The sequence below is a fragment of the Chlorocebus sabaeus genome, chromosome 7 (assembly GCF_047675955.1).
Source record: "Chlorocebus sabaeus isolate Y175 chromosome 7, mChlSab1.0.hap1, whole genome shotgun sequence".
NCBI lineage: Eukaryota > Metazoa > Chordata > Mammalia > Primates > Cercopithecidae > Chlorocebus > Chlorocebus sabaeus.
In genome coordinates, this window is record NC_132910.1 from 20,773,779 (window position 1) to 20,788,069 (window position 14,291).

Consider the following 14,291-nt stretch of genomic DNA (forward strand, 5'->3'; position numbering starts at 1 on the left):
TTGTTGTTGGTGGTGGTGGTGGGTTTTTTTTGGTTTTTTTTGTTTGTTTTTTTAATAAAAATGAAAATGAAATTTACCTGGTTCCATTTTTTTTAAATGCATAAAAATTCAAAAAAAATTTTAATGTATACATTAGAAACTGTGGAACCCGTTACTTCCTTTCAGTTAGAAGTGGCTTATAAAGCTCTCTTAACGCCAAAAATATATCCCTAGACAACCCTCCCCAGACAACAGAATCACATGATGATCTACCGCTTAATGAATAGTAAGTTACCTAGTGATACAATGGCCCAATTGTGTTCATTCGACAAATCAAAAATAGGCAAGAAATAGAATAGCACATTTTAAAAGCTAAACACATTGAAAAGAAGAAAAATGTCCAAGAAAAATTTAACCTAAAATATTCTGAACAGTTCATAGATTTGCACCTGAAATTTAAAAAGAAGAAAAAACAATTTCTAGAACTAGGAAATATGACGTCGAAGCTTTGATATGAGAAAGATTTTCATTTGAATACTATTTTCTTATAATTTAACATGTTTGATATTTCCAAGTCTCAATATTCTTTTCTGTGTTACAACTTTTTTCTTGCAATGAACTGCAATAGTTCAAGGATTGAGAGAAAATATACGTAAATCACTTATCACAGTGGCTAGTGCATAGAAAGGTATTAATATATACTGCTATCACTATTACGATATCCATCAGTTTGAGCTAAATGCCCATGATCTGAAATAAAATGAGTAATTTTACATTATAAATATCCAATTTCTACCAATTATCAGAGATTAAGGACTCACTCTGAGCTTCTTATTGCATTCCACTGCAGAGAAGTAAACTTAGGGACTTGTTCTATTTATTTACTCAGGTGAGACTGTTCGAGGTCTGAGTGGATAAAAATTTGTTACAATGATTTGATTAAAGAATTTTAAGTAAATGTGGAACATCAATTCAAATTACAAATTGGAAAGGAGTTATTTTTACAAGTCAGTTCCATTTATCATTCTCCTTTCTCACTCTACATCCACAAAGTCTTGCACAGAAATAAGTTACTCTATCATGTCAATACTTTACTTCTTACCTGGTCTTTTAAATATGACTGTTCATGTTCCTGGCATCAGTAAGAATATTGTGTTTTAATAAAGACAAACTTAAGTAGTCATTCTGAGTCAAAAGAGGGTAATTTGATCAAAAACACGATATATCAAAATCAGAGGATGAGAACATCTTTAGAAATCTGCATTATGTTCCTCTGAACAAATTGTTAAGAAAGATTAGCCTCATGTATTAAGACTGAAAGAATAGTGTGCTTTTATTACCAGTATTGACTTACAGGCAAAATAAAACGGAACATGTGATTCTGAGACTGCCAGCCTAGGTAAAGTAAGCTGTCAGATAACTTTACAAATAAAGAGATTAGCAATCATGAGAATTAGAATTCCAAGGTTGATGATGAGGAGTTGACAAAACTGAAGCGGTAGGATTGAAAATATAAACATAAATTGTGACCAAGAGACTGTCTATGTACATTCCGCTCTTACCTGAACTGAGATGCTGCACTTACTCCGATGTCCCTTTTAGTTTACCACATATATGAGGATATGAAGGAGATTTTGCCATCTTGACAGTTTCATTGCTTCATAAAACTTCAATTTTTTCCTCCTCTCTCTTTTAAGATCTACTTTCAGCCATAAGATGTTTCCCATTCACTTTTATCTCTATAGGACAGTTGAAGGTTCATCTATAATCATTGTAGCAAGGTTTGTATTCTCTGAATAATAGAATAACTAGCTTTTCTTTTACTTCCCAAGAGACAAAGATCTGTTTTTGAATTTTAGGCCAATTACTTAACACACCCAGAGGAGATTATGACTTTTGCTATGGGTGTTAATTATAACTGGCTTACCAGCTTTTGATAATAATCATTCACATGGCTGTAGTATCTCACGTCTTCATTCACATACCAACCTATGCATATTTATTTTGATTGATATAGGTCAACTTTACATTTATTTTAGAACAGAGGTCTGTAGAAAAGAAGCTAACGTGTCAGTAAGTATCACTACACAGAAATCTCACTTTCTTCTTTTGCCGACATTCATGTAACCCACTGTTTTACCTAGTACACTTTGTCATCTTTAAATTATTTTTAATAGCATTTAGGATGTTCATTCATTAGCTAGTAACCATTTCTAGGCCTTACAAGCCCTGCTTAGCAAACATTACAGTCTCTGCAGTCTGTGCATTATTACTTAGCTATCAATAAATGAATGCACATAAATTAATGTGCCAATGTTACTAATGAGAAGCTACAGCCTCAGAACTTAATAACAGCTAGGAAGAGTAAGGAGAGGGAGGATGAAGAGAGGTTGATTAATGGGTACAAATAGACAGTTGAGCCCAGTCTTTGATAAACCAGTAGGGTGACTACAGTTAGCAATCTTTTGTACATTTGAAAATTGCTAGATGATAATTTGAATGTTCCTGTTATCAAGAAAAGATGGATATTTAAGGTGACAGATATCCCAATTATCCTCATTTGATCTTTACATATTATATGTATCAAAATAGCACATGTACCCCCAAAATATGTACATCTATCATGTATCAATAAGATAAAAAATCTTAGAGAAATATAACTTATCAAATTTGGAAAACGTTCCTCCTCTATCTGATTATCATTGGGTTTATGTCTGCATTTGTAAGGTTTAGCAAGAAAGCAAAGTAAACATTAAATATATAATACTTAACCCTACATACAAAGTATCAGCTGCAACTGTGTATTGTGAAATAATTTTACCTGCCTGGGAAGAAAATCATGTTTAGAATATGTAAATGCATTGCTTGAGTTCAAATATTTTGATTGTTGACAATTTCAGAAATATGTTATGTATGAAAGCAGAAAAATAGCAGGTGACCTGCATGTAATAAGATAGCAGAAAACATGGAAACTAGATTACCATAAGAGAGATAAAAGTATATATGTGTCATCTTTATTTAGATGACACTTAAATCTCTAACCCATGAGATTACCTCTGAGATCTCACCCCTTATATCCAGCTGCTTATTGGATTTTGCTAAATATTCCCCAAAGTATCACATACACAACATGTCCAAAATTCAATACAGTATTAATTTTTATTCTCCCATATCCACTGTCATGGCTGATTGGGCCACCCTATTCTAAATCCTTTCAGATGTAAACTAATTTAGTCCTTTTAGTAGCCCTGTCAGAGATGACATAAATGAGGTTCAGGTGCAAGGAGACTGAATTACTTTTGAAAGCTACAGACTGCTATGTGGATGTTGTCTGTAAGCTCCTGCTCTCCTAATTGTGTTGCTATGTAGTCTTATACTGCACTATTTTCCTCCATTTATCTGCCACTTGTGTAGGGCAGGCTCTTACCATAGCTTTCCTAGAGTGATAACTTAGTCTAGTCTCACACCTCTCAACTCTACTGCCACATCTGTCCAAGTGTGTTATATAAAATGAAAATCAGGTCATAATATTTCCCTTTAGATGGTTCTCAATTGCTTATTAGATTAAGATGTTTTTAGAATGATGTACAGGAGACTTTGAAATATTCATTGAATTAATTCACTCATTCTTGTGGTTTCAACGTCATTAGCATCTTCCCCCATGCCTCCCTACCTTACACTTGAACCTTCAGCAATACTAAATTATCAGAAATATCCATCGCACCTGTGCTGTTTTGTCTTCAACTTTGAGCATGCTTTTTCCTTCCCCATTCTTACCTTGCAGGAAAACTCACATTCAGTATTTTAAAGTATCCTTATGCATCACCTGAACTCTGAAGTTTTTCAAAATAACACATTCTGTCTGTCAACATAATACTAACTCCTCTACATTTTGTAATTGGTACATATTTCCATATTTACGTAATTCACATAATAAATATTCCTTTTAATGTCTGATTTATCTGTTTGTGAAATCCTTGAACCGATGGACTTTATTTTAGTCTTCCTACCTAAAAGACTGTTTAGTAAAGAGTAAGAAATCTATAATTAATGAAGAATAAATGATAAAATTCAAAAGCAAAAAAATGGACAAAGCCTGTTTGATTTTTAGACAAATATGTTCATAAATATATCAACATGATCAATATAGGCTTTTTGATGTTAGTACCGTTGATTACATTTTTATTTATCAGGTGAACACCATATCACACTTAAGCAAGTTAAATAAGCTTAGCATGGATAAATCATCCAGATCAATGATTTTAGTTCACACCTTACAATTAAAGGTGATAAAGCCTTAATGTATTTTGTTTCTTTATGAGCCTTAATATTAAATGATGATCAGAGATTATCAACATACATGTATGCTCTTAAACATGCATAATAATGTCTGTATTAATAATAGGCTTGTGGAAAGTTTAACATTTTCTGGCTTTCTCCACACATCCCTGTAGTTTCTAGGCAATTTCTATTTTGAGCATAATATCTACATAAGATACAGCCTGACTTTTAGACTAAAGTATTTGTCACTATATTTTATCCTTAAAAGAACTAAATTGATATCTTTAAGTCCATGCAATTAGAAAACAACACACTGTACTTCTGGAGTACAATGTCTTTTATCTTCTTTTGTGCTATCAAGTGATAGTAATACATAGTATATCAATGCTTGGAATTAAAAAAAGAGTAGACATAGAGAAATAAAGAAGGGGCTCCACAAAGTTCTGTTTTCTCAAATTCAAGTAATAGAAACAAAATTTGTTACATACCTAAAGCTTTACTATAGTATGAATCCCATGATTTCCAAAGAGTTTCAAACATGTAGTCCTGTAGGTGGTAGGAGATGAAATTTCTTATTCTGTCAGTGAAAGACATTTGGTCGGTGAGTTCTGATAAAACAGCAGGAACATAGGAAGGTGGATATGGTACCTTCCCACAGTGCTTTTCCACTGTTGAGGCTGGAGAAAACCTCAAGGAGTACATAAATGGAATTCCAAGTTTTAAAGCTACTATATCGCCACAAGGAAATACTGGATCTGACACCAGGACTTCAAACTTGCTTTTCTTTAGCTTTTCCATCAGCTGTTGGTTTTTAAGAACACCATCACAGATCTCCCGAGACACTATATGGAAGTTCTTGATAACTTTGGCCATCTTCTGATAGAATCTCCAAATGGTTGAAGGAGATGGTCTATTTTCCAGCCATGTCAAAACGAAGTCGTTGATCACTCCTTCCATTCTTTCTTTGCCAAAGGGCACCTTATACATTTCAAATGTCAGAGATGAGTTAGAGGTTGGTGTGATGAAAAGTGCACCCGAGGCAACTAGGACAGTCACATTATGCTCTTTTTTAATGAGCTCATCTATAATTATCTTAACATTTAGCCAATGACTACCTTCCATTGGCCAAATCAAAACATTTCCACCAAGAGTGGTTCCTATGAGACTTATCTGAAGGGAGAACAGGAGAAGGTTGTTTAACATGATGTGGCTTGATGCAGAAGATTTGATGAGATGTGAAGCAAAAGTTTTTCTCTGCTTTTAAAGTAAAAAGAAAAGGAAAGATAAAAGGATTTCTCAGTTTTGAGGCAAACCATTAATACCCTTAAAATCCTTCTCTCTATAAAGTGATACTAGTCACAGTAGCTCCATATTTTAGGGTATTTACAGATGTATGGGTAATGTGTCTTACTTCTCAACCTGTTGCTTTAATTTTAATGTTTTAGTATGATTCCTGCTGTCTAATCCTCCTTTTGAACTTAATCCTCCAACCCTTTTTGTGTGTTTCATAATTGTTAAATTTTTACAATTAAATTAGATAAAGCTTCTGTATATGTCAACTCTACATTCAGGTCTAGATATTGAAACCTTAGGACCAAAACTCATTCAGAAATTTAAAGTTGTTGATACTGTAAGTTTTAAAATTTTTAATGCATTAATATAATTTCATTTGTCACAATTAGACATTATAATAATAGTTATATAACATTATGTCAAATGATATTTATAAATATATATTACTATAAATATTTATAAATTCAAATACTTATAAATAATATGTATAACACATATACTATATTTATAACTACTTTAGTAACATGTTTACAAAAATAGTTTATGTTAATCACCAAGTAAATATTATAAATAAATGAATAAAATAAAAGATGTGCAAGAGATTATAGGTTATGTTACTAGTGAATAGGAGCTATTTAAAGAGAATTACTAAGTCAAGCATACATCTACCAAAAGTGCTGCTCAAAAGCTATCTAGCCTGCATGAAAAACAGCTACTTGACATCTAGACTCACCTTTCAATGATTGCTAGCGTTTATTAAGTCCTCGTTGTATGTCAGACATTATGCAAACTCTTTAACACGTTAATTTCATTTCTTGCTTATTTTAAAAAAGATCCAATTATGGATCTTTTATAATTATTCCCACATCAAAGAAAAAGAAACCACTGCCCAAAGAGATTAAATAACTTGCCATGTTCCTACAGCAAAATAAGAAAATACTACTTATTGGGTACAATGGAAATATAGTGTACACTATTTGGGTGATGGGTACACTAAAAGCTCAGATTTCACCACTATACAATGTACCCAGACAGCACAACTGCACTTGAACCCCTAAAATAAGAATAAATAAAAGATGGGAACTAATGGTAGCAATCTTAAGGATCTCTAACTCCCACAGCCTATTGTATTAACCACTGGGATAGATTGCCCCATCAAAATGTATCATGTCCCCTTACCAACTAAGGAATCTATATGAATAGCAGCCTTCCAAAAGCAAGATAACACAATACAAAATTGTGTAACACACATTGGATAATATCGGATCAAGTAAGTAAAGCGATCTCTGTGAAAATATTATGTTTGTATGTATGTGTCTGTGAATAAGCAGAGTGATCTTTTTTGTGTTAATAAACCTTCTGAAATTAAAAATGCTATATTCTTAGTGCTGTCATAAAATCATCTCTTCTAAGCTCTCCCATTACGAAAGATAATCTCTATGAAAACATCAACTGTTTCATTCAAACAATTACTTTTATAAAGTACTGTTCAAAGTTTAACAGAGTGATCATAAAATTCCTTGAATTTATTTCCATTCTAGGCTCTCTGCAGAAGATGTTATGGTGTGCAGAAAATTTTTGCCTTCCTGGTGTCAGCCTTGTTCATAATGACTTGGCAAGAAACTTTAAAATAATTGTCATGATTCACTAGGATGTCATGATTCACTGATGTTATTTTCTTCATTTTATTTATTGGCTGGGAATCAGATCCAGTTTTAGATAACTAAAATATGGTATTTTATTCAAGTACTATTGAGAGAGGAGAAATCAAGAAACCAGTTAGGCAGATAGTTAGAACAAGGTCCTTTGGTAAAATTCTTTCTAACAAAAAGGCAGCCTGAAGCTGCACAACCTTAGAGGCAAGGTCAACCATAAAAGACCCTTGTCTTTTGTAACCAGCAAAAGACATATACATATACACACTGTGGGCTTCAGTGAGCATGTTCCTTTTCTTTTTTGTTCCTATCCTCTTCAGATAAGAGAACTTACACAGGGAAGCTTGCCTAATACATGCCTGCACGTGCACAGATAAGATTAGTTACACAGAACCAGGCATGTCTGCAATGGAAAATTCCATCTCCTGATACATGCACAGTAAGGAAACAGGATAATATGGAATAACTCAGGGCCTGCATGCACACAAGAGGGAGTGGGTGGAGTTGTGAGAAATTCGCACCTTTGCAAATAAAAAACACCCCATCCCATTGGCTTGTTTATAAAAGTCTTTGCATTCAACTGAGAAATGGCAATCCTCTCAGTCCCCCTCTCTGCTGTGGAGAACTTTCCCCTTTCACTTACTAGACTTTCACTCCAACCCCACCCTTGATGTCCATGCACCTTAATTTTCTTGGTCCTAAGACAAAGACCTCTGGGTAATACCTCAGACAGGGAGACTGCTCCAGTGACCTTAAGCTGCTTCACTATGTGTTTATTGGGTACCTATTATTCACACACAGCAGTACCTACTAGGTAGAAGAGGAATCCAAGAGATCTTTCTCATATTACTTTTATAGTCTATCAGTGGAAGATAAGAAAAATACATACATATCTGTGACAAAAATCACTGTAATACATTATAGTAAGCAAGATATTATAAACATAATTTAGATTTTAGAATAAATTAGGCCAAAGAATCCTAGCTTAACATTATGCTGTTTAACATTTATTAGACCTAATTTTCTCATATATAAAATGAAAATTAAAAACAACTTGAGTTTGAGAATATAAAGTAATAAAATAAAATAAGCATACTTGTTAATATATTAAAAATGAATATACAATAAATACCATAAATTATGTAATAATACAACATATAAGAAAACTATATATTTAAATAGATACAATTGTATTTATTAAGCCACAAGTATATTACCTGGAGTAAAAGTGATGTTTAAAATGTATTATCTTTTTCATGCAATCCCTTCTCTTCTCTTCCCTAGAGAAATTAACAAGGGCCTTCATATGAAATGACATAGGTATAGTGTTTTCAGAGATCCGTACAGATTACTTACAGCTTTTTGGGGGGATTAAGGGTAGAGTGGAGGATAGGAAAGTCTTCATGAAAGGTATGACATTTGATACTCGTGTTGAAGTACAGGGTACCTGGATGTACATGACAAGCAGTGTGTACAAAGGTGTTATGCCACTGATGAATTTTAGTGTTTTCAATTTTAATTTTTGTGGACTACATAATAGATGCATAAATTCATGTGATACATGTGATGTGCTGATACAGCATAAATAGCCAGAAATATGATCACTATTAAAAAATTTCTCACACTAGTCAGGTTAAATTTTAGATTGATTTGTGTTTTCAAATTTAATAGAAAACTAAATGAAGTTATATTGACAACAAAAGGCTTAAAGAGGTTGTTAAATAGAAAGATTTTGCCTAAAATGTGGGTCTGAATTTGTGTTTGTAATTATTCTGATCTTAAAATCACTGAAAAGCTAATCTGCCCTTGCCAGAAAAATTTTGAAAGAAATATATTTTATCCCTGTATCAAAACATCACAAATATGTCATAAAATATACATATATATACTATGTACACAAAAATTAAAAATAAAAATAACCTAAGTGTAATATGATTACAATATTTGTGAAAGCTGATGAGTTCAGAGAAAAAAATTAACATATTTCAAAAGTTAGCATACTCAAATATTTTCATCTTAGACAATGATAATAAAATATATACTTTGCTTAATTGTGTTACAGGTAATTAAATAGGCATTAGGAATGACAGTTCGAAGATTATCACACTGCCTCTCTAAAAATGAGAATTTTGCAGCCAGTGCCTGGGAGAGACAATGTCTCTATGATCCACAGCTGTTAACATTAAAGAATTAAGTGAATGCAGATGCCAGAGAGGGGCAACTTCCTGGGCACGTGCATTAAGAGGCAAAATGTTGAAGTGTGACCACCCAGGGACACTTTACCAAAAAAGGGAAGAAAGCCTCAGATGAGCATACATACAGCTTCCTAAACAGACCGTGCAGGCTCACTTCCCAAGGATAAGAAGGACACTGTACATGTGGGCAGCCGACCCTAAAGGAAAAATCATGGAAAAGAGGCGAGCCTATGAAGTCCTAGGATCAAGGTTAAACGGGGCACTTCAGGTGCCCACTTGAGTCTCTTCTAAGTGAGTTTTCCTTTCTTTTTCTTGTTCTAAAGCCTTTAAAATAAACTTTCACTCCTGCTCTGAAACTCGTGTCAGTCTCATCTTCTCTTCCTTATGCCCCTCAGTCAAATTCTTTCTTCTGAGGAGGCAAGAATTGAAGTTGCTGCAGACGTGTAAGGATTCGCCACTGATAACTCAGATGCCTTCTACTGGTTAACAGTTGCACCCAAAAGGAGTAAGCATGTCATTAATATTAACACAATTGGTTATTACTTGGTTATTACTTTTACAGCAGTATTTTCTTTAGTAAAACTTCATGTCTTTTTTTTGTTTTGTTTTGTTTTTTGTTGTTGTTGTTGTTGAGACAAAGTTTCACTCCTGTTGTTCAAGCTGGAGTGCAAGGGCATGACCTCGACTCACTGCAACCTCCGCCTCCCGGGTTCAAGCTATTCTCTTGCCTCAGCCTCCCGAGTAGCTGGGATTACAGGCGACCATCATCACGCCTGGCTAATTTTTGTATATGTAGCAGAGACGGGTTTCACCTGGTCTTGAACTTCTGACCGCAGGTGATCCACCTCCCAAAGTGCTGAGATTACAGGCATGAGCCACCGTGCCCGGCCATCGTTTTTCTTTTTTTAATAAATAAAATTAATTTTGCATAAAACTTACTTGATTTATAGCATGAAACTTATTATAGCATAAAACTTATATTTAAAGTAGATTTTAAAATAAATATTTAAAAATCTATTAATTAATATTAAGAAAATAAAATTCCCACTGAGGATGACATCTTACATCCTATTATTCATGTGTTGTCTTTTTTTTTTTATTGATCTGATGTCTCTTTTATTTATAACAATGTTAAATGCAATTGTCTTGTACCTTGAGTTAAGTATTACGCATTAAAGTACAAGAAGTTGCAAACTTGGGTTTTTGTGATGTAGGAAATGGTTTCCATCTGTGTTTTGATCCTCTGATTTCACATATAACAACTTAGTACTTTATTAGTTTAAAAAGAAATTGAGGTTGTTCAAAGTTTAAGCAATTCATCCTCTCTGAACACATATTGCTATTCCCATCCCACCCCCAATGCACAGGGCCGCAACACCACAACTTCCTCCCGTTCTCTCCAGTGTGTGTAACAGGGTCACAAGAATTCGACAGCCAGATGCTCCAAGAGGGTGGCCCACGGCTATAGCCCCTCCTTCAATGTTGACCTTCTCTGGGTTTAATCCAAGTTCTTTAACTATGACAACAGAGAGGGCTGCAAAGGCTTCATTGATTCCAAATATATCAACATCCTCCAGTGACCAACCTGCTTTTGTAACAGCTTGCTTTGTGGCTGGAATTGGTCCTATTCCCATAATGGAAGCCTCCACACCCACTTGGGACCAGGAAACTATCTGTGCTAAAGGTGTAAGCCCATGTTTATCAGCTTCTGACTTCTTCATATGAACCACAGCTGCAGCACCATCATTTATTCCTGAAGCGTTGGCTGGGGTGACAGTTCCCGTTCCATCGGTAAGAAAGTAAGGCTTTAGCATGGACATGGCTTCTATGTTGCTCCCATGGAGAGGAAACTCATCTGTTTTAACTTCAATAAGACCTTTTCTAGATGACACCAAAACTGGTACAATCTTTTTGTCAAAATGGCTAGCTTTCTGTGTATTCTCTGTCCTATTCTGAGACAGAACTGCAACCTCATCCTGATCTTCTCTAATCACTTGCCATGTTTTGGCTATGTTTTCAGCTGTGATACCCATATGACAGTTGTGAAATGCATTTGTAAGACCATCACAGAGTATACTGTCAGTCAGTGGCATCTCACCTGTCTTTACTCCTGTTCTCAAGTGAGCCAAGTGAGGAGGCTTGCTCATATTTTCCATGTCTCCTGCAATCACAATGCTGGAGTCTCCTATCCCTATTGACTGGGCTGCAAGGCACCCAGCTTTTAGACCTGACCCACAGATCTTCTGGCAGCTCCATACTGGAACAGAGTAGGGAATTCCTGCACCCACACTGGCTTGTCTAACAGGATTCTGCCCACAGCCTGCTGCCAAAACATGTCCAAAGATGACCTCACACACATCTTCAGGAACCACAGTGGCCCTCTTCAAGACTTCTTTGATGACAGTGGAGCCCAGGTCCTGGACAGGAACAGTAGCTAAGGCACCATTGAAGGAACCTATGATGGTCCGCACCTCCGAGACGATGACCACAGGATCTGAGCCTGCATTCATCCTGCCCACGAACGCTTCTCCTGCCCCTGTCTGCCCTGCGCTGCCTGCAAGTTAGGCAAGGCTCCTCCTCGCAGCCCACAGGTCGCCCCCTCATGTGTTGTCTTAAAGACCACAGTGGTCACTTGTGTACATTATCCTTGCCTTCGCCATATGTCAGTATGAAGTTTCTTATTTGTTAATTTATGTGTCATCTAATGAAGGAACAAACAACTCTCCACTGGTAGGAACAAGAGGCATGAGAAGAACCCCTAAAGAGGACTGTGTATTCACACTTAGACAAAACTCTCAACTTACTGCTCTGTCCACATAGTTCCCTCAATATCTGTAAAATTATTTTGAAGTATAAAATCTGGGAGAAAAATCCCTCAAATTATAAATTAGAACTAATAACGCTTTCATGGGTAAGCAATTAAACAAACCAAAAGCTAAACCAACCTTTCGATGATTGATATTTCTTTAAGAAGAAAATGGAAAATAAATTTAAACATACATTTTATATTGATTATCATGAAGTTTTCTAGTTTCTTACCTGAAGTTTCCTGAAGGAACTTTAACAGCACTCATTTGACATTAAGGAAGAAGCTGAATGTAAATAAATCCTAGGTGAATAAGCATAATATAATCAGTAATATGATCTTAAATGGAATAAAGATTACGTAAAGTCGTTTATACTTAACATTTTCCACCCACTACACTGTGAAGCAGATTAACCTTTTGTCAAAGGTGTAACCTTCTATTGGTTCCCTAGCAACTATTTGCCCTGAATTTTGCATTTACTCTCATGATCTCTGCCCCTACCCCCGCTAACCAAGTATGTCAGGATATATCTAAAATAAGATAGACAATAATTAGTAATCTCGAGATTGTTATGAATAAGTATGAGCATTTAATGTCCCTCAAATGCATGAAACAGTTATTTTTATTATTATTATGAAAAGAAATTTTAAAAAATTAAAATATCTTTATTTTTATTTATTTATATATTTATTTTCCTGATTCATGATGATGAAAGTGGGTGGTTTAATTGATCTTTGCCAGAAAGAAGATAGTAATTTAGATCATGAAATAACTTTTTTAGAGTTGCACACCTTCATTATGCACCATCCTTGGGGAAGAAAATTACTGCTGTTTCTTTGTGTAAATATTTTGAAGTAGCAAAAAAAACTTAGTATGTTTTTTGGCATAGTGTCCTAAATATGTCATATTTAGCAATAACTAAGTATTGAGATAGAACATCACCATTTGTTGTTTTTGCTGATAAACAAACTTATGGAAATGTGGAAATAAATTTCATACAGCTAATAGGTATGGCATAGTCCCACAGAGACACACTTTGTGTGATGACATTAAAGAGGAAATAAAGGAGAACAGTGGAGGCCCCACACAAGTCTTCAAGTTCACATCAGCTTGGATTGCATACATCTGACTACAAATACTCATCAGTTTATGGGGTGCAAGTTCAATCTTGATAAAAGAGAAGTAATGTGTGTGCTTCATATCATGATTTCTCCATTTTGAATAGCTAAAATAACTAACTTCTCAGCTAAATAAAATGAGTCTTCATGCAAATATTTCAACATGAGCCCTCAAATGGAAACTTTTCTGAGTCTTTTCACTTATAGTAATATATCTTTTGCCTTCACACTTGTAACACAGCATGTGTGTTAATTTTTTTGATTACCATAGTTTTCACTCAAATCTATTTGATCATACTCTATTTATTTTCTTTTTATAATCCCAATCACAAACACACACACAGACACACACACACACACATTCCTTTGAAGCCAAATAATTGATAACTATTTTTTAAAAATTTCTGTTTGGTTTTCTGTACTGTAAAATTCATATCAAATGTATTAACTGTAATATAAAAGATTTTTTTGTTTGTTTTTTTTTTTTTTGCTTGTCCAAGATTTTTACTTGCTACAAGTGGTTACATTTCTATCTAGGACAGAATGAGAAAAGCCAGTAACTTTGAAAATATTGAACAGCATGATTCTCAACTTGACAAAGGAGAGACTCAAAATAACAAAAAATGGTAATGAACACTGGACACAGTAGGCCTGAAGACTTTCTATGATACCAATACTTTTCTAGGTGTAAAAGATCACTGTTATTCTACTCATCCTCCCATGAAGACTGACAGGCAAAGACCTGACTAACTCTGTAACAAGAAAACAGTTTAAATTGGTGAAGCTTTTCTTGGAAATGACTCATTTTACCCAATTCAATGACAACAATTTTCACCACTTATAATTAATGAGAAATAGTGGATAAACTATCATCAACTTCAAGGTTAACCAATAAACTTCTTTGAAAAACAACAATATTTCATACCATGTATGTTATTTTTTTATCAAGGTTTAAAAAGCATT

General features: G+C 34.4%; 1 protein-coding gene and 1 pseudogene across 3 annotated transcripts in view; both read right to left on the bottom strand.

Annotated features, from left to right (window-relative positions):
* The window catches only part of LOC103235724 (UDP-glucuronosyltransferase 2A2), a 61,977-nt gene extending 49,474 nt beyond the window's left edge, over positions 1 to 12,503 (bottom strand). For 2 of the 3 annotated variants that reach the window (XM_073017809.1, XM_007998760.3), the window contains exons 1-2: positions 8,426 to 8,498; positions 4,749 to 5,517 (exon numbers count right to left, since the gene is read on the bottom strand). In XM_073017809.1, coding sequence (XP_072873910.1) covers positions 4,749 to 5,463 — 715 coding nt within the window. In that variant the 5' untranslated portion in view covers positions 5,464 to 5,517; positions 8,426 to 8,498. Of the gene's footprint in view, positions 1 to 4,748; positions 5,518 to 8,425; positions 8,499 to 12,442 lie in introns of those variants that run through there. The other variant, XM_007998756.3, reaches the window with a different exon arrangement.
* Positions 10,651 to 11,916, bottom strand: LOC103235723 (acetyl-CoA acetyltransferase, cytosolic pseudogene; annotated as a pseudogene).
* Positions 12,504 to 14,291: the final 1,788 nt, after the last annotated feature.